The sequence below is a fragment of the Hylobates moloch genome, unplaced genomic scaffold (assembly GCF_009828535.3).
Source record: "Hylobates moloch isolate HMO894 unplaced genomic scaffold, HMol_V3 SCAFFOLD_2, whole genome shotgun sequence".
Taxonomy (NCBI): Eukaryota; Metazoa; Chordata; class Mammalia; order Primates; family Hylobatidae; genus Hylobates; species Hylobates moloch.
Window position 1 is genome coordinate 46,564,020 of NW_026652277.1, and position 21,933 is coordinate 46,585,952.

The 21,933-nt window shown below is 35.5% G+C and overlaps 1 protein-coding gene across 4 annotated transcripts in view; it reads right to left on the reverse strand.

The window, feature by feature from the left end:
• Positions 1-21,933, reverse strand: part of ARHGAP24 (Rho GTPase activating protein 24) — a 426,381-nt gene that overhangs the window by 21,535 nt on the left and 382,913 nt on the right. For all 4 annotated transcript variants that reach the window (XM_032145923.2, XM_032146042.2, XM_058433164.1 and 1 more), the window contains 3 exons: positions 10,066-10,198; positions 7,253-7,326; positions 4,542-4,663 (listed from right to left, as the gene is read on the reverse strand). In XM_032145923.2, the coding sequence (XP_032001814.1) occupies positions 4,542-4,663; positions 7,253-7,326; positions 10,066-10,198 (329 nt within the window). The remainder of the gene's footprint in view (positions 1-4,541; positions 4,664-7,252; positions 7,327-10,065; positions 10,199-21,933) is intronic.

A 21,933-nucleotide genomic window follows, 5' to 3' on the forward strand; every position in this document is an offset into this window, starting at 1 on the left:
CAATTTTTAAAAGATTTCTCCTCAAATAACAAGATTTGCAACAGTAGTTTAAAGAATAACAACAACAACAACACTGACTTCTAGGAAGATGATCGCAGCACAGTATTGGATCTCCTGAAATCCTCACATAAAAACAGAGCAACTAGACAGCAAAGTCAAAACTCATGGGCAACATTTCCAAAAAACTAGCTGACAGGGTATCTCCCCAAATCCCCAAATATATGTTGGTCGAGACAAATCCCCATTTCCATAAGGCCTGCATGATGTCAGGGAAGGAGAGAGGAGCAATGGGGGCTCTGATGGGCCTGGAAATAGAATATCCCCAAAGCGCCCCATAGATATTCACCGGAAAATGTGAAGAGTTAATTTAAGAAGAGTGGCTAAAAGTGGGAGGGATTGCACCTAGTCCAATAGAGGTGGCCGATGGCAAGGTCTGAAGGAGTGAGACATCCAGCCCCTAAGATCTCTCCACACTGACCAGCCAGGACTTCCTTCCAGACAGGGCTTTGCATGGAGGGGATACTGCTAAGAGAGAGGTGAAAATTGGGAAGGACTAGGAGAACAGAAATGAAAGAACGGGAAGAAAGACCAACGAAAATCAAGAAGGCAATAAAGCCAGGACATCTCAGGAAGCAAGATGCAATATTTTTTGATATGATTGAGCTCTGTGAAGTCAGAAAAGCTAACCTGAATGGATCCTTTACACACATATGGAGTTGTGACAACATGTCATTTGGAAAATTCACTGAGTTATGCTAATCTTTCAAATCCTGACACACGTATTTCTATAGTATCAAAGATACTATAGATTTGTTAATATTAACACTAATCTCACCAGAAAAGTGCTTAGGAATTTAGGAAGCTGTCAAGCTCAAGGTTTTGAATACAAATTTGCCACATGCAAGTTTAAATTTTGTCAATGGCAACAAACTCTGACTGCTGTATTTCTTGAAGTGAAACGTTTAGTTCATTTTTGAGAATGTGTCTGCTAAACGCTCTAGTCTGAATAACTGTAGTTTGTCAGTTGTTCTTTCAAATAAAAATGGGGTTCCAAGAAAAACCAGTTAGTGCTGCTCAAATATCACACAAATGCTTCCCCTTGAGCCAATCATTGTGTTACTTTTAGAGGCAGTATGCAGAAGTGCTTTATACAGACAGCCACCTCTCCACCCTAATATGAAAGAAATGTGTTCTCAAGGTTGAATATTTAATGCAATTAATATTTTTTACTGCTCAGCCAGAACATTCCTAAGTAAAATTGGAATTTTCTTCCCTATTGTAAATGCGCGGTGATGAAGAATATGGTGCTAGTGGGGTTTGGTGGCACTGCCTTGACTCTTATTAAGGTGCCAGCTGCTGTACCCGTCACGGCTTTAGCACCATCTGTGCAAATGTCAACACAGTGAAAGGGCAACAGCATCTTCATATTACAATGAAAATACATTTGAGCCCATGGACCTCCTGAATGCATCTCTGGGGCCCCCAGTTATCTGAATACTACATTTTGAGAATCTCTAGGCTGGAAAGACATCAATACAAGGACCAGTAGTGAACATTAGTGGATAGATTTATATACATAGCACCAAAGATTAAATGAGGACTAAAATGGAAAGGGAATAGTGTATAATGGGTATATATTCTGAAAGCATATAGTATAAATATTAAAAGAATAAAAGGAGGATTAAAAGAGCACATGTAAAGAATTTTGCAGTAATCATACTGGTGTTGGTATTGTTATTCTGAGACTACTGTGTGTGTGTGATGAGTTATAGAGCAAATGATTAATTATGAGATGTTCTAATTCTGTTATCCTCAGTGTCTTTGCAAACCAGGATTCCTTGGAAGAAAGCGAATAAAACTGTAAAGAGAAAGGAATAAATAAAAACCCTGTAGTTATAATTTTGAATTGTAACTAATGTGAACTTGTGAGGCACTTTTTCTTCAATAGGTAAATGTGTATATATATGTTTATTATGCATGTAATATGTACATGTGTAGTGTGCATTTATATCTACTAGCTCTGCCCACTAAAAAGACTAGAAACAATGACCAAGCCAGTAGCAATGAGTATCATTGGCACTAAGCATCTAGCTTGCCTTGAAATATCATTTCCCCACTAAAAGAAGTCAGGAGTTGTTGGAAATTGACTGATTCCAGGTTTGGGGCATAAAATATATGAGCCTAAGAAACCTTGTCATACTACAGAGAAAAATAGCTACCCCAAACTAGGAAGGCCGTGTCAAAAGAACTAAGAAGACAACTTGAAGATGCTTCCACTGGCCAAAGATGGGAAAATTTGAGATTCAATGAAGGACAGTAATTACAATGTATTGACCAAGCAAATTGATTTTAATACATGACTTTATAATGATATTTTTAAAATATTCACAATAATATGTATACTGGGAAGACAAAGAAAATAGTACTCACTTGTAGAGGAGTTAAAAAATCTGTTTATGTGCTTTAAAAACTGGTAAGTAAAGGGAAAGACTCAAGCAGTATTTATCTTGCCTTTTAAAGATACCATTGGGTTCCTAAGTAGTAGATGAGAAGAACATTTTTTAAAGTGTTCAAATTATTAATTTAAAAATTAAAATATTGCCACATGGATGAACCTTGATGACATTATGCTAAGTGAAATAAGCCAGTCACAACAAGACAAGTACAGTATAACAGGTATATGAGGTACCTAGAGTAGACAACTTCATAGAAACTGAAAGCAGAAGGGTAGTTGCCAGGGCCTGGGGGAGAGGGAAAGGGGAGTTCGTGTTTAATGGGTAGGGAGTTTCAGTTTTGCAATGTAAAAAAAGCTCTGGAGATGGATGGCGGTGATGGTTGCAAGACAATGTGAAAGTACTGAATGCTACTGAACTGTGAACTTAAAAATGGTTAAGATGATACATTTTACGTTATGTGTGTTTTACCACGATAATGAGTTGGAAAAAACCACATAATTACAATATCAGCATTTCAGCTTCCAGCAAATTAATAGTCTTAGGAATTTTATTAAGTTCACAAAAAGAGAGATAAGGTGACATTATGTGTCTCCTGATTAAAGGACACAACACAATCAAAGGTCATGCCAAGCAGATCAAACATGGATTTTATCCAGGTCCTAACTTGTAGACAATGCAGAGGGCAGAGAAATATTAATATATTACATTGCACCATGAATCAACAAATCCATGAATCAACAAATCCAGACTATGGGAAACTCTACAAGTGAAATAACATGATTTTTCAAATGGCAAATTATAGGGGGTGCTGTATATTAAAAAATTCTTAAAAGGTATCAAGTAAAGGAATAGGAAACTTAAATGTAATGTCTGGGAAGTCCATTTGGGTGATAAAACTACAAAGAAACACAAAGAAATTGCTATAAAAGTCTGGATATTAGGATGACAGACACTGGGATTGGGTCAGGGCACAGGAAGAGTTTTGGGGATACTTGGAAAAGTTCTTTATTTTTAAATAGATAGTTATTTCTAGAGTACTTGTTTATTTAATTCATTAAGATGGTGTATGTGTGTGTGCGAGTGTGTGGTGGTGTTCTGTATTGCATGTATTTTAATTTATAATAAAGATTTCAAAAAACAATGGACTACTGTATCTCCAAGCTTCAAATTTCATGTTTTCTGATGTCTGCTAAACTTTTCAGACAGAAATTAAGGTTTCTGAACTATCTCATTGCCAAAAATCTGATGTTCAACTTATATTGCCCTTGGTGTTTAACAAAGGAAATTAAACTGAAGTGATGCAGGCAGACATGCAAAAGCTTTTTTTCTCACACACAAGATCTAAAGAAAGGAAAATATTGGAATTTTAAGGAAAGGAACAGTATCAGGTAGTAAAATCCAGGCGACTGAGGGGGACATTTTGTTCTAGACTAAATAAACCCAGAGTGAATCTAAAAATAATTATTGTTTCTCTTTTCCTTTTTCTTTTAAATTCTGAAATCATAAATTAGTCCAGTTTGCAGCAAACAATGGTGCTATTAATGACATAGAGCACCTAGGCCTGCTGGAAAAAAACAGAAAGTACCGTTCATTGTGGAAAATAATTGAGATACTTTGTAATTTGAACAACAAAAATTCTTTCATGTTTTAACTTACAAATAAACAAGCAGCATTGTCTTATAAAAGACCATTTTTCCCTAAGTCAGTCAAATAAAATCAAAATTAATAAAAATGTATATTAACTGAAAATAATAACTTTTTGAATTTTCTGAAAATTGTATTGAACTCACAAAGTGAGGTAGTTTTTTTCAGTTCTTGAATACTTTACATATGATTTATGAAGGTTTCATTTATTCTTGTAAGGCTAATGAAGAGGCATTTAGTACATTTTATGTTAAGTAAACACAAACAAAAAATATCTGACTTTCAAAAGGAAGATTTTACATTTAAAGAACTTCAGTTAATAAATGGAGTTGCCATGTATTCACTTATTACCTTGGTTTGCTCAGAGATGAGTAGATTCTGGCCAATCAAGAGATAATTGTTTCTTCTTTTGATGAGGGTATAAGATAAACATTTACTTACCCTCCATGATAGTCAAAGGATCTTCCACTTTGGGGCGCAGGATATTAGGACCAAAGACAGTTGCCAAGTTCTGCACACTCATTTTGTTAACTCCCGAGTAGGACTGTACTTCATCCAAGAACCTATGGAGTATAAGCATATGATTGAAACACAATGGGATCAAATTTGCCAGTGGAAGAAAAATCAATCATTAGAAAATTTACAAACTAAAGTATGTTCAAAGATGACTATGGAGACAGAATTATTTGGATGTTCACCGATCTCTCACTCAAACATAGGGACAATGTATTGCAAATTAGGAAGGATCAAACTTTATTTATCATATCAACTGTCTGTCTTGGCCTGGCCTGCTTTGATTTCCTCTGTCAATCAAAGGAACAGGTGTGTTTGGACAAGACTAATATGGACTTGAGAGTCAACAATGTGGATTCCCTTCCAATCCCTCAATAAAGTAATAATTTTATACCTCTATTCAATTAGGGGACTGTAGATAAGATCAGCTGGTAGGATGCCTTATTTTAGAGAGGAGGAATTAACCCTCTTTGTGAGGTAATTTGTGAGCTTCAAAATTAAAGTATATTAAGAAATGAGATAAAATACAGGCTGGGCATGGTGGCTCACACCTGTAATCCCAGCACTTTGGGAGGCCAAGGCAGGTGGATCACTTGAGGTCAGGAGTTCGAGACCAGCCTGGCCAACACATGGTGAAACCCCATCTCTACTAAAAAAATACAAAAACTAGCTGGGTGCAGTGGCAGGCACCTGTAATCCCAGCTACTTGGGAGGCTGAGGCAGAAGGATCGCTTGAACTCGGGAAGTGGAGGTTGCAGTGAGCCAAGATTGCACCATTGCACTCCAGCCTGGGCAACAAGAGTGAAATTCGGTCTCAGAAAAAAAAAAAAAGAGATAAAATGCTGTAGAAATTAAAACACAGTTCTAATGATACAAAAAATTGTAAATGCAAACTGTTTCTATTTATTAGGTGCTAAAATGTAAGAGGCATGAAATAATAGGAGAGATTGTTTACATAATCTTTCAGCATTCCTTCATTCCCTACCTCCTCTTCATTTATACAAGAGCTTCTGTAATTTCATGGCTTGCTAACTGTACTGATGAGATAAAGAGGAAATAATGAAAAATTAAAATAACATTTATATAGTACTAGTATGTGTCTGTCATAGTGCTAATTTATTAAATTCTCAAAGCATCTCTCTGAGGTAGGTACCATTATTGTCTCTGTTTTACAGATGAGAGTCATGTGGTACCAGCGGGGGATCTTCTCCGAAGACAGAGTTAGTAAGGGGCAAAGCTAAGATTTGAACCCACCAGAGGATGTGACACCAGAGGCCGTACCCTTAACTACTATATCATGACTTTTAAAAAAGGTGCCTATTTCCACACATTCACTACTGTTATACAACCTAAACTACAGTAACACTGAAGGCAAAAAGTCAAACTAGCATTTCTTATTTAAATAACCTGAAATTAAAAGTCTGCTTAAATCTTTCATGAGAAGTTAGGCATTTCTATTGTGGAGATAAAGACTTACAATTTGGTTCCAAAGAAGCTTTTTCATCCCTTTTACTTAAGGAGAATGTAATCTCTGTCTCACCCACTAGAATAACTTGAATTAGTTCAAAATGTTTGGATTATAAGCTTCCATATTAATAAGTCTAAGCTGTCAATGGCATGATTTCCTGCTTTTTCAAATTCTGCAACCCAAGGTACTGTTTGCTTCTAAGTATAATCATCACTAGAGGAACTTATTGTGGGAGGACTTGGAATTTCTACTCAGTTACATTGACAATTAACACCAAAATGTCTCATATTAGTCTTAGACTTCATAGTTCCTAGTCCTTTGAACACTTATCTAATCATAACACCAAACACTTACATAAATGATGCACTGTACTCAATTAAAACTTTGAATTTTATTTTAAAATGGACTGGGAAGCTATCATGTAAGACACCCTGCAGTGACTTGTAGTGCCAATCATCACTCTCTATTTAAATTTATTGTTTCAATTTTGCATATTTGGTTTCTTAAACAGGGGCACATATATGGCATATCCCGTCCCAGGCCTTGAGTTATACATTGAGAGGTATATTTTTCAAGACACAATTATTTTTCAGTCACAATTATTTTTCTAACAGAATTCATTTACAAATGTCTTTAATGAAACCTGAGGTGGGAGAGAAATGGAAAAAAAATAACATTTATTGAATGCTTACTATACACTAATCATTTAAAATATAATTTAATTTTTAAAACAACTTTGTGAAATATGCGTTTTCATTACCATTTTACCTATTAGGACCCTGAGACTCAGAAAGAATAAGAGAATTGCGTAAGACAAGCAACTAGTCAATGGCACAATCTTGGCTCCCGTGCAGATGTTTCTCATGCCAAGGTGGCATGCTTCTTTTCCTCAACAATGCCACTTCTGAAACAGTACGAAAAACTTGAAGTTCAAAACAACCTATCTTTAGTGTGTAGAGGCAAGAGAAACTTCAAAAACATCACATTTCAAAATCAAGCAATTTAATGCTCAGAGAAGCCTTTGAGATCACCTTGTCCAATCTTTTAATTTTACAGAGGCCAACACTAGGGTGCAAAGTAGTTGAGTGACTTTATTCATTGTCAAACACAAATTAGTATCAGGCTAAATATGTCTCGTCTTGTTTACGTTTGTCCTTAGGACAGTTCTTACCTGCAAATATACTTGAGGAGGTTGTAATTTACCACTGGCAAACTCTTCACCTGCTTTGCTAATTCCTTAACGCCCTGAGTACAAAGAAGAAAATAAATATTATTTTTCTACAAGTTGGCCTTAGAATTAAAGCAAGTGGAAATGGCCATATCGTTTTTTAAAAAATTAGTTTCACATGTTATCTGTGAAAGATCTTGTCCCGAAAACTTACCACCGTCACAGTGAATATTTTAGATATATTTTCAGAGATGTACAAGCATTTAAAATATCTCCATAAGTACTATTTGTGGAGAAACAGATTCAAGTGAAGCTGTTATCATTTTTAACATTTGTTCACAATTGACTGAAAAGAGAAGATAAGCTCATTTATTAATAAGATTATTTGAAGAAGAGTAAACAATGTAGTGAGCGTCCGTCCCAGTTTTAGCATGTGTAGAACACAGACAAATACATCTACTGACAAAAGTCTCTCAGAGATGGTCATGTTTAGGATACATCATGTGAGGAGGGAGGATAATTGAAAAAAGTGATCTTTCTGGAAATTTCACAAGGGACGAATTTATTTGGTTCTTCTCATTATATGACTTCCCCTAAAATGTAAATGATAGCAGAAAAGCCAATGGATAATGTAATTTGCTTTCTTCTTCTGCCCATAAAGGTCCAGATTGTAAATATTTGAGGCTTTATGGGAAAAATGGTCTCTGCAACCACTCAACTCTTCTGTTGCACTGCAAAAGCAGCCACAGACAATATTATTTGACAAATGGAATAAAACTGCATTTATAAAAATAGGCAGCAGTTAGGCCAGGTGCAGTGGCTCACACCTGTAATCCCAGCACTTTGGGAGGCTGAGGTAGGTGGATCACGAGGTCAGGAGATCGAGACCATCCTGGCTAACATGGTGAAACCCCATCTCTACTAAAAATACAAAAAAAAAAAAAAAAAAAAAAAATTAGGTGGGTGTGGTGGCAGGCGCCTGTAGTCCCAGCTACTCGGGAGGCTGAGGCAGGAGAACGGCATGAACCCGGGAGGCGGAGCTTGCAGTGAGCCAAGATCACGCCACTGCTCTCCAGTCTGGGTGACAGAGCGAGACTCCATCTCAAAACAAACAAACAAACAAACAAACAAACAAACAAACAAATTGGCAGCAGTTTTTAACATAAGTGCCAAGAAAATCTAATGGGGGAAAGAATAGTTTTTTAACAAACGGTGCTGGGACAATTGTATATCCACATGAAGAAGAATTAAGTTTGTTCCTTTCCTCACACCAAAACCAAAAATGAACTCAATGTGAATCATAGTTCTAAATGTAAAAGCTGAAGCTATAGAAGTCTTAGAAGAAAATATAGGAGTAACTCTTTGTATTAAGGAGTAACTTTGTATTAAGCAAAGTCTTCTTAGATATGACACAAAACCAGAATTGATTAAAAATAGATAAATTTGACTTCATCAAAGTGTACAACTTTTGTGTTTCAAAGGACACCATCAATAAAATGAAGAGACAACTCACAGAATGTGAGAAAATATTTAAAATCGTATTTATAAGGGACATACATCTAAACTATATAAACTCTCACAACTCAATACTATTAATAATAAGGCAAATAACCCAGCTGAAAATGGGGAAATAATCTGAATAGATATTCCTCGAAAGGCAATATACTAATATCCAATAAGCACATGAAAAGATGTTCAGCATCATTAGCCATCAGGGAAATGCCATTCAACCTTCAATGAGATATGACTTTACTCATGTTAGGATGGCTAAGATAAAAACGACAGGTAACAAATGATGGCAGAGATTTGAAGAAATCAGAATCTGCACTCATTGCTGGTGGGAATTTAAAATACTGGAGCCCTTTTGAAAAACAGAGTTACATATGGCCCAGCAATTTTACCTTCTAGGTATATATTCAAGAGAAATAAAAACATAGGTCCATGAAAACTTTGTACATGGATGTTCACAACAGCATTATTTATAATAGCCAAATAATGAAAAAAACCCAAAGGTCTCTCTGATGAATGGATGAATAATGGAATATTGTTTATAATTAAAAGGAATGAAATACTGATAAATGGCACAACATGAGTAAACTTTGAAAACAGTGAAAGAAGCCAATCATGCACACACACACACACACAAACATTGAATGATTCCATTTATAAGGAATGTCTAGAATAGGTAAATCTACAGGGACAGAAAATAGATTAGTAGTTGCCAAGAGCTGGGGAAAAAGGAGAATTAAGAGAGGGTGTGGGGTTTATTTTAAGGCAATAAAAATATTGTAAATATTCTAAAATTAGATTTTGGTGATAATCTAATATCTCAGAGTTGCACAACTCTGAGAATATACTAAAAAATACCAAATCATACATTTTAAATGGGCGATTGTATTGTATAAAAATTATACCTTAACAAAGCTGTTTAAAGAAACATCAGTAGGTAGGATTTTGTATATAAGCCACTGTTTGAAGTGGTTTGGGTCCACACAATTAAAAGATTATGAGACACAGCAGTCACTTCTTTTGTGGGATGTGTGGCCTGACATAGCACTGCATTTATCATTTAGGGAAATAAAGTGGCAAGTCATGCTGATTTAATTTATTCAGCCATATTCTTTTTTTCGATCAGAGAGGGGATCAGAAATGGTACTTGAGCTGTATATGGCAAGTCTCAGTGTGTGTGAGGTCAATACAAAGGATAGTGGAGAGTAACACTGGGATAGGGCAATGGAAATTTACAGATTTAAGACTAAGAACACAGATAAAAATTCCAAACAAAAGCTTATTTGGAAATAAATGCATCAACTTACTGCTTCCTCTTCCTTGCTGAGCAGTTTGGCACATGACAAAAAATCTTCATACTTTGCATAAGGAATAACTGGTTCTGGAAGCTCTCGGAGGTACAGCTTAAGAAGTGATGCCACCGTGTGTACATCTGTGTTACTGTGGAGATAGAAGTATGAAGATATTCTTTAGAGTAAACTTCATACCATTCTATTTATTGTTTTTCAAGAGCCCAGAAGTCAGAATTCTATCCAAGTTGGCAATTGAATGAATCAACCCAGTTTTCAGAGAGCACTCATTTATGTGATGCCTATTAGATGCCACCACAGGTGGGGAGAAGAAGGCCTAGAAAGATCTATAGAATCCTCAGCATGAGAGTGGAATGATGGTTACCAGAGGTTGGGAGGGATAAGTGTATGTGTGCGTGGGTGGGGTGGGAGTGGGGATGGTTAACGGATACAAAATAGTAAGGTAGAATGTATAAGATCTAATATTTGATAGCACGACAGGGTGACTACAGTCAACAATAATTTATTGTACATTTAAAAATAACTAAAACAGTATAATTGGAATGCTTATAACACAAAGAAATGATGACTGCTTGTGATGATGCATAGCCCATTTACCCTGATGTGATTATTACACATTGTAGGCCTGTATCACAATATCTCATGTACCACATAAATATATACACTGACTATGTACCCATAAAAATAAAAAAAAATTAAAGAATCCTCAGTGTGATTTGAACATTCAAGCATTTTTCTTTATGTGTATTTGATGGTAAGCAAAGGTGTTAACTTAAGAAAACAATGAGAATATATTAGATCTTAAATAAAATATACTGTAATAAAATTTACCAAAAAATACCAAATCTATAGATGGGTGTATGTGTGTATTCAATATCAAAATGAACTACTAAATTCTCGCTCATCTCTCAAAATGTTGGACTCATTTTTGAGAAGGTGTTGGTGTTTGCCTATAGATACTCGAAGCTTAGTGTGACACGCTATACATTTTTAACAGAGCTCATTTTGAAAATGATTGATTCTAAGCATAATTGCTTGTTTAACATTCTAAGATGGCTGAGAATCCTTAGAGTGTTCTAGAAAAGAAGAGAAATGCTATGAAAATAAACAATGAAAACTTAACGTCCTTTACATAACTTGAATAATTTATTTGTATCCTCTGCTGAGTGTGAGTGGCAAGATAACTTACTAAAATATTAATTTATATTTTGTCTTCTCTATCTTGTATTTCCTGTTAATCCATGAAGATGGATGATAGTAAAGACAGGAAGAATAGAGTTTTTATTTGTGTGTAGGAAGTTGTTTTCTTTTTGTATTTCAGGGGAGAATAAGCAAAAGTCTGAAAGGAGAGTTGATTCCTGGAACCGGGAAGAGTGGTAGTGAACAACTCAGGGAATTCTTTACCTCACTCCCAAGCTGTGCTGCAGGAAGTGACATGTCCCCAGAGAGGCGTGCTCTGAGAAGTTGGAAGGCAGGCACTGGGCTTTCCTGCCTCAGTGAATATTCTCTTATCCCAGCGGTGGCATGGAAGCAGAGCCGACTGTGTGAAATTATATGAGCTGAGACAATGGGCTTCTCAGCTCTCAATTTTGGGCCCATAGGTTGATTCCATCAAATATTTACTGCACATCTACTCCTAATGAGTATTATAGAAAACACAGTGGCTAGGACCTCAAGGGTTTAAATAAAAGAGGTATTATTCTAGCCTGCTCACTACTTGTAACCTAGTCAAGGCTGCAGATACTAAGCTGATAATAAGACAAGTATGTGATTACAAAATAAGGTGAGTGGAAATAAGGAAAATTATTGCATACCAATAACGAGACAGGGTTTGGAGGTCTTCTCTGAGAAAATGATGTTGGAGCCAAGATCCGAAGGGTGTGTAAGGACAGAAGAAGGCATTTCTAATCAAAGCAAGGGAGAAAAACAGCCTAAAGTGGGAGGAGGCCTCCTGTCCTTGCAGAATTGACAAAGGCTAAGAAGGTCAGAGCCCAGAGTGGAAGTGGGTAAGGTCTGAGCAGTAGGCAGCAACCTCATGGACCATAGGACTTCGTGTCCTTCAGGGTGAAGACTGAGGTTTTCCATTTTGACATTAGGGTCTCTCAGAACAGGCATACTTGTCAACCGTTTTATAGATGTCAAAATGATGGAAGTTATCTGAAAGGGCTTGTTTTAACTAGTTAATTTTATTTTCTTGATAATTAAATAAATATGTTTTTCTTTCTAAAATTCTGAACTGATAAACACTATAGAAGAGGTCATCTTAAAACCTTGTAAGGAAAATAAAAATCATGTTTCCAGGTCATCTTCAAAACTGCAATCCTCGTTAATTCCTAAAACTAAAATCCAAAAAAATTGTTTTGGAAAGACAGACCTAAAATAGTCTCAATGGTAAGACAAGGAAGACACTAGTACTTTTGTTTGTTTGTTTTCTGACAAACCACAGTATTTCATGCGCATCAAAGCCTTCTGTGTTTTTCTTGCTATATCTGCCCCTTGAAGGGGCAGCCATTAGTAGTAAAAAACCACAGCCTGGGGAAGGATATGCATAGCAGTCAAATATTCCAGTAAACTATTTCCTTTTGATTCCACTCTAATCCAATCTACCATCATGACTCAGATTTGTTTGCCTTCAGAGTCAATGATGATTTTGTTAGTTATAGGTAGTACAGAGAGAAAAGAACATAAAAATAAAATATAAAATAAATAAGTATATATTTCAATATACAGAGTATGTTATTTATAATTTGCATGACTATATAAACAAGCTTTCAAATATTTATGAATAAATACAATAAATAAATGAGACAATAATGATAAATAAGAAACACATTTAACAAGAAATCTGCTGTAAAGTTTCATTGATGATCTATTTATTACATTGACTGTTCCCAAACACAGTGTTTTTAAGGTAAGTTGCCTAGCACTTTACTGTTTTGCTTTTAATGAAGTGAAGCATTTTATAAACTATGGTATTGAGAATCTTTGAACACTAGATGGCGAGATTGCAAAGTTAGACAATGGGATGGTGTAAAAATTGTGAAGGATGAAGGGCCGCAGAATCATTCTTCCTCTACCAGCAATTTTCTTAGCACCAAAGCAGCAGTAATGTTCCAAGACTAGAAATATTTGAGCCATGAATCAAGGTAAGAAAGGTGGAGTGGGATGATTATTTTATTCCTTCCCAGAAGTGATACATTAGAAGAGCTTTCTAGCATTATAGTATATACGCACACAGCTAATTATATAGAAATGATGAAGAAAAAATGAACAATTATATATATATATTTTTTGATTAACAAAGGTTATTAACTTTTTGCTTAAAGGCTAACATTTAAAAATTTATGACTCTCTTTTTGGGGCTTTATTAAACTTAGGCTACTCTGTAGAAATAGAGACTTCCGCATTTTTCTAGAGTTTTCATTTTTGCTTTGTCCTTTCTCACTGAAGAAAATAATCACTTCTGGATAGAATCTAACATATTTTTCCAGTTCTTATTCATCTCAAGAGGTTCTCAGTCACATGTCCTAATTGTAGGCTACCTTTTGCAATGGGGAAGTCTGGTGTTTCTCTGAAAAATATCTTTGTATATTCAGTCTACAAAATAGCAACCCTGTCAATCTTACTCTCTAGCCTTCTATCTCCTATTGAAAATCCACTACTTTGCCAAATTAATATTTACTTCAATATGTGCAACCAATTAATTAGATATCAATATTATGTGTTAATTGCCCAATGTCCCTAAAAGAAAGTGTCATCTTTGTCTCAGAGAAATACATCTCAGTCTTCACCAAAGTGAAGTGAAGTGACTGCATTGTGGCAAAAGTCTGTGTACAATGGAGAATAAAAATCCTTCACCTAATAACAACAACACATCTGCAAACATCAGGGCCTCACTGAAGGCCAATGAGTAGGTTCTGCTATTAACCCCATTTGGGGTACTTTAACAGGAAACTGCACAGACAAAAACTCTTTTTGGCTAATCACTGAGATACGAGGTGCTGTAGATTCATGCTCTTTGGTATGTTAAATAAAATTGAAACTGGCCCAAGGAGTCCTCCCTACAAGCTCCTGACTGCAACCTAACTCAGTACTAAAAACAAAGTGAAAACCTAACTAGGAACAAATAGCTGAGTTTCAGCCAATCACAGGCAGCTGTTCAAACCATGTATGAGATGCATACCATGTAATGGGGCTGTCTCTGTACCTCGTTTCTGTTTTCCGTAGGTAACTTCTTTTTCTCTGCCTGTAAATATAACCTGCACATGTGGTAGGGTGGAACATTCTGAACCATTTTGGTTTGTAGCATATGTCCCTTAATCGAGCAACATATAAGTTTGGTTCTTATATTGTACTTGGACTTTAAGTCTGAATCCTGTTTCCTCCTGGTTATTGCTTTTTTACAAACTTAAAGGGAGAATTACCTGAGGCTTCCTATGATTGACTTAATTTTATATTCTCATAGGTCTACTTTGATCATTCTGGGATCAATCATTCACTCACCAAATAGTTCCTGAACACCTATGATGTGCACAGCCTCATGCTACATGCTAGGTGAAAAATAAATGAACAACATAGACCCTTTTCCTTCCTTTGAGTTTATATTTCTAAGTGATCACCAACACTTTTCCATACCATGCCTCATTTTCTTCTACTTCATAACACTTTCTGTATATTCTAACTGCTGAGTTTCTGCTAGGTATGTGAACTGAAGAATGTTCTTTATATTTCCTGGAAATTATCTGTCTTACTCACCATCTAGGCGCAATATAGGCCTCTTATTAATCTGAACAAGGATAAAGGAGTCTGACGAGAATCCCTCCTTGCTCGTTCTCTATCCCCATTCCTCCTTTCCTCATAAACATACTTACACACACTGATAAATCCAAATGCCACCATAATTACAAGTATAATATTACACAGACAAAACCTTGGAACATTTAAGCCTCAAAATTAGAAATGGGAATCTTTCACTCTGAATACTATATAGAGAATACAGTATAATCCCTTGGTTTAACTGAATAGAATGAATTTTCAATGCACCCACACAGGAAGTTATTAAAGATATTGTGAACTTATCTGCAACAAGCACAATGAGATGAACTAAAACTCACTTAGAATTAAAAAATAATAATGTCGTATCCATCAGCCTCCAGGGAGAACATACATGAGACTGAAAGCATTTGGCAGTACTTTCAACACCTATGCTACCACAAAATGGTCTTGCTTAAGCAATCCTCTGCTTTGCCTGCTGAGTTCAGCAAGACACAGAAAAGCAATTCCAAAGATACTAAGCAGCTCCAGACTAAATTCAGCATCTCTTTAAAAAGTCTGGTTCTGTTCAAACTTATTTTTTTATGTACCTGTCAAAACGAATGCACTTTTCAGCATTGAAACTAGAATCTGGTTCAACTGTCATGGCTTATTGCAGAGTTACATAAATGTCACCACTGAATTATATACAAAACCAAAGCACTGTTTCACCTCCAGGCTAAGTGCTGGACTACATTGAACTAGTGCTTGTCCCAGTAGAATTCTCCTGGTTTAAAGCTGCTGATGGCAGAGAACTGCATGATACCTGCTATGGGCTGAATATCCCCCCATCCTCTTCGTACATTGAAGCCCTAACTCCTAATGTAATGGTACTTGGAGATAGGGCTCTGGGAGGTAATTAGGGTTAGATGAGTTCATGAGGGTGCGGCCCTGGCCTGATGGGATTAGGGCTTTTATAAAATGAGACACTAAAGAGCTTGCTCTTTCTCTCTCCCCTTGTCCAAGAATCCAGTCAGAAGACAGTTATCTGCAAGCCAAAAAGACAGCCTTCACCAGAGCACAACCATATTAACACCCTGATCTTAGATTTCCACTTTCTGGAACTGTGAAATAAGAAGTTTCTGTTGTTTAAGCTACCAGTCTACAGTATTTTATTATGACAGTTTGAATTGACTAAAACAATCCCCAAGTCTACTTTTGGTGAGCTTGTCTATAAAACTGTTGATGGTACTGTCAGAGTACTAGGTGATGAAACGTTATTGCAAAAACAGAAACATGCTTTCAGTTAATGTGAGTTTATGGAAACACTCTCAAATAAACCAATGTGATACAGAAAACAAGGATTCACAACCTTGGCTGCACACTGGAATTACCTGAAAACTTTTTCTAATAATTGCTGACTAGGTTTTATACATTCTGGTATAATTGATCTGGGTTAAAGATTTGGCATTGATATTTTATTCTCATATGCAGCGAATATTGAGGAACACTGATATAGAACACATATTTGGAGTGGAAAATTCCAAAGAAAGGAGGGAGTTCCAATGTGTAATGGTCACGAGTTTAAATCTGAACATTTCTAACATCCGTGGGAGCCTACTAGTTACATATTTGTCTCTCCCGTATTCCCCAGTGGAAGACGTGGTTGAAAGAATGTTGGTGGGGACATAGTGCCTGATATGGTTTGGCTCTGTGTCCCCACCCAAATCTCATCTTGTAGCTCTCATAATTCCCACGTGTTGTGGGAGGTGCCCAGTGTGAGATGATCGAATCATGGGGGCTGGTCTTTCCTGTGCTGTTCTCGTGATAGTGAATGGGTCTCATGAGATCTGATGGTTTTAAAAATGGGGAGTCTGCCTGCCCGAGCTCTCTTTTTGCCTGCTGCCATCCACGTAAGATGTGACTTGCTCCTCCTTGCCTTCCACCATGATTGTGAGGATTTCCCAGCCATGTGGAACTGTGAGTTCTCCATGAAACCTCTTTCTTTTGTAAATTGCGCAGTCTCCAGTATGTCTTTATCAGTAGCATGAAAGCAGACTAATATAGTGCCCAGCTTTACCAAACTGTCACATTGATCTTTTCTTTCCTCCCTCTAGAATTTCTTCTGTGTATAGAGGCATGTGTGTAGACACTCCTCCCTTTCAATGCTAGCTTATCATGTACAAAGAATATTTGACAGTTTAATATACATTCACTCCAACATCCCATATGTGCAAGCACATGCATGTGAGTGCACACACACACGTATACACAAATCACTCTCTTTATGTATATAAGATACTCAAACAAATAAAAATAAAATACCTTGTAGTATAGCTGTAAGACAGAGATTACTTTGAGCAATCCGAGTTTGGTGCTTCTAAACAATAGACTCCTCAGAAAGAAAGTAGCTAACTCCCTAAACTGAAAAAAATTATGGATATTTATTCATTTTCTATTTCTGACTAATATTTCCCATGAGTAAGTCTCTATTTCAATGTTTCTTTGACACCTTGCTTGCCTTTCCCTTCCACCTCCTTGCCTCTTCTCCGACCACCATTCCTTACTAGTTAGCTCCCAAGCTCTGCTGGCCTCCAAGTGGTGTTGTTTTCCTGGATAACCTGCACACTCTTTGGATTAATCCATGAGTTACACTATCACTTTGCTACAAGACTACATAATATCTATCTATCAGACCTCTCCACTGAATTTTTAGATTTTTAGATTCATACGTATTTGAACTTCACGTGAACAAAATTGACTGGCAACAACAGAAAAATCTCCCCTTGTGTAAAACTGTTTCTCTTTCAGCATTTTTTTTTCACAATGGATGGCCTCACCATTTACACAAACAAGCAAGAAACCTAGAAGTCAAACTAAATTTGACTGTCCCCAGGACTCTAAATCTAACAGCGATTGGTGATTCTCTGAGCAGTATGTTGGAATTACCTGGGAAGTTTTAAAAAAAGTACAAATGCCTGGTTCATATATATTCTGACATAATAGCTTATGAATCCATACCTTCTTTGGGAGTCTTACTGACACTGCTTAAGTTCAAGTTTATATTACTCGCCTCCACTAACACAATACCATATTAACTGGTCTTCCTGGTATCAAGCCTGTCCTCCTAGCACATGTATACATATGTAACTAACATGCACGCTGTGCACATGTACCCTAAAACTTAAAGTATAATTAAAAAAAGGTTGAAGAAAAACCACATATAGGTGGTAGTCATCAGTACTAAATGTAAATAACAAAATGAATTGTTGTAAAGCTTTTGAATACAATATTTGAATGCAAAGGGCAATTGTTTAAGCATAAACAAACAAATATGTATCCCACAAAAAACACACACTTTATAGTCATTAGAGTTGTCATTTAGTTTGAATTAATATGTTTGAGAGCATCAATTCACTTTAGAATAATGTGCCTATGTAAATTAAAAATTTAGACTAAAGAATAAAAATAAATTCTGATATTTTATATTATAGTACCAAGGTGTTTTAACCAAAAAAGAAAGGTTAGCAGGATCGAGACACTTATAAGGCTTGATGTAGAACATTCAGAAAAGTTTCCTTAAAGCAATAATTACATCAGAATAAAACTCCTTTAAACAGGCTACTTTGTACAACATATGCATTCAGTTCCAACAATAACAAAACCTAATTAAAAGCTTAAGTGCTGTCAGTTACAAAATAAATCAACACAGTTATTAAAATGACTCAGTATGTCCCTCCAGTTTTACTGATTTTAGACCCAAGATTCAATCTTATATCGAAATTTAACTTAGAAGTAACATTCAAATGCACACAATACATCTCATACTGCAAATGACACTAACATTTCCCAAACTTACAAAAAAAAACCATTAACTTTCTCCCAAAGTGATTAAATCTAAAGTCAATGAGCCCACAAAGACTTTTCTATTAAACTAAGATTCTAGTCATATCAATGATCTATATAATTATTTAGAACAAGTATTGACATTTGAAAGTAAACAATGATAAAGATATGATAGTTTGTTTGCAAACTACAGAGATTCTATTGTAAATGTGGGTACATACACATATTACACACACATAAATGTACATACATACAGATACATATATATTTTGTTCTTTGTAGAATTATTTTAAACATATCCAATCAGTTTTATGGTATGAAAAAAACCAATCAAAGCTCCTGTGGGATGTTGTTCTCTTCTCAATGTCAGTAGATCTTCATTGCATTTATTTTTAATTGTCCCAGGAGAAAGCTAAAACCTTGAGGTCCCACAGAGTATCTGTAGTTACCAGTGGACAAAGTAGTTAGGTTGCTTAAGACTTTTAATAAACATGGGCATTCTAGATCTAGATTGGGAGTCATAATGAAGTAACATCCACACATTAACTCCTTCTCTGACTGCTCTGTGGAACATGACTTCCTAAATTCACAAAGTATAACATATATACTAAGGAATGCAAGAATGATTTAAAAGATTGGTAGATATTGCCAATTCAGGTGACCTATTTTCAGGTGGATATAACCTACTCACTGTAAGAGATACAACAAGAAGACACATTTGTAGAAATTTTAATGTTATACTTAACAAATAGCACCTATACTATATACTATACTATCCACCATACAATAGGTCACACGACTAGTTTGAGAGAGGTGAACTTCTTGCTCACCTCACATTTCTCCCAGGAATGACTCAGAAATAAAAAGAACTGAATGAAATAATGCACAATCTCTAGGTGCACTATAATGATGCAGTTATCTCATTAGATTCTATAGATAATGAGTTTTGATTTTTTGCTAAGCTGGGTACACTATTTTCCTAAACTTTGATTCCTGATACACAAACACTTAATAGTATTTTTTCTTTGAGAGTTTACATAGCTGTTCCAATTTTCATGTCTTTTCATTATTAGTAAATGTATTAATATATGCCTGAGACTTCATCACACAGCCCTTTCTTGCTTCAGTTGGACCTAGGACTTGAAGTGCAATGGGTGTAATTTCAGTTTCATATGGTCTTAAAAGTTTTGGCAAACTGTTAATGAACTTGGCATAGCAAAAATAGAGAAGTTTTGGCTGTATTTAGTTACTTCACCATTGTATTTTGCCTGCCTACATGTTTTTCCCTTCACTAAGCTCTGCAGATGGAGTTTCAGAAGAAACAAAGGAAATGTAATCTTCATAATACATTCAACAATTTTTCTCATAATTGGAGAGACTTTAGATTATGTAACCAAGGACTTCCCAAGAGAAGTATTATTGGTGTTTTCATGCTGAGGGGTACATTTATGCTTAAATATGTGTGTGTGTGTGCACGTGTGCATATGTGTGTGTATATTTTCTAACAGCATTTAAAAGCCATATTATATATACTTTAATATTTCCATTTTTAAATAAAAAATAAAATGTAGCCAAACATCGCAAATAATTTTCTAGCTAATGAAGGCTAGAAAGTAACTTATTAATGTGTCCCCAACAACGACCTTACTGCATGTCACTCATTTCCTGCCATATTCACTTCAAGTTTGGAGAATTATGATTATCTAATTCTGGGATGAACAATGAAAAACACATATATACTTTTCTAGAAAATATATTTTCTTCCAATAAAAATAAATAAACAAATCCTTGTGCTTCATGCAAGAAATGAGTAACTAGAGGCCTAGTTTTACACAGCTGAATCTCTAACTCATAGTGTAAGAGGGAAATTAAAAAGATTTTCTTGTATATCCAGTTGAGTCAACAAGTTATTGCCAAAATCATTCAAGTCCACACAAAACTTGTCCCTTCTCTGGAATACTTCAACAATCTTTTATTCCAACATGGAAGTATTCTTAGTGTATTGGACTGGATGATACATCTTAGTTTATTAATATGTATGTATAAATTGAGGGGAACACATAAAAAGCTTTAAAAGAATCCAGTTGTGTCTCTCCTGTGGCTCTCACATTAAAATGCAGTCGTGTGCTTTGCTAGAAGGGATCCTTTGTCACTACATGTCAGATGTTTCTTATATTAGTGTTTTCTGTTTGGACTACTTTTAAGAAGGGTCAGAGTGAGGAAAGAGAGGATGAAACAAATTTATTGAGAAGAGGCAAGGTTTTTTATTCTGGTTTGGTTTTTGTTATTATTGCTTTGTTATAAATCAAAATCTCGTTTACTTTGGAAGTATAGTGCATCGATCTTCATGACAGCATTTCAGGAGCAGAAAACAAATAAAGGTACTGGTCCTGACTTAGAACTGTGGTTTTTATGAAATTTTGAACCCATTCATAGACAGGACTATGACTTTGTACACTGACCCAGGCAGGCATTTGGCCTTAGATGACAAAAATTAAATTCCAACAGAAGTTTAGAAATTATTTTGCAACCTGATAATTTTCAAGTTTCCTAAATTCTAATCTATAGAAACAAGCACTTGAGTTTTCTACTTCCTGAGATATCAGAAATATGGGTATTTTTTCATTCAACAATGACATTCAAAATATACTCCTAGTATTGACTTATTCATCGAATATTTATTGAATGCCTACATTATATCAGACATTATTCTAGGCATTAGAGATAAAAAAGATGATTAAGATTCACAAAATCTTCTCTTTGAGTTCATCTTCTAGTTCTATGTGTTTTACTTTATGAACACAGAGTTTTCAATGAATATCCACAGTGATGTCCTCTTGAGTATGTAAATGTATGTTCCCAGGATATCACAAACATTTATCTCAACTCTAAACTGATATTCCCAGGACATTACTATTAATTCCTTAGAGACTTTGTAACCACTTCCTTAGCATGGATTATCAAAAGAATCAGGAAAATAAAATATTTTAAAACCATATGCCTTCTAAAGAGTAACTTGAATTCTTTTAAAACTTTTTATCTGTTCCCCTCCATTTATATATACATATTAATGATAAGGGTGGTATAATTGAGTGCAATATGTTAAGAATACTTCTATGTTGGAATATAAGATTGTTGAAGTATTCAGAGAAGGAACAAGTTTTGTGCGGACTTGATTGATTTTGGCAATAACTTGCTGACTTAACTGGATACACCAGAAAATCCTTTTAATTTCTGTCTTACACTATGAGTTAGAGATTCAGTAAC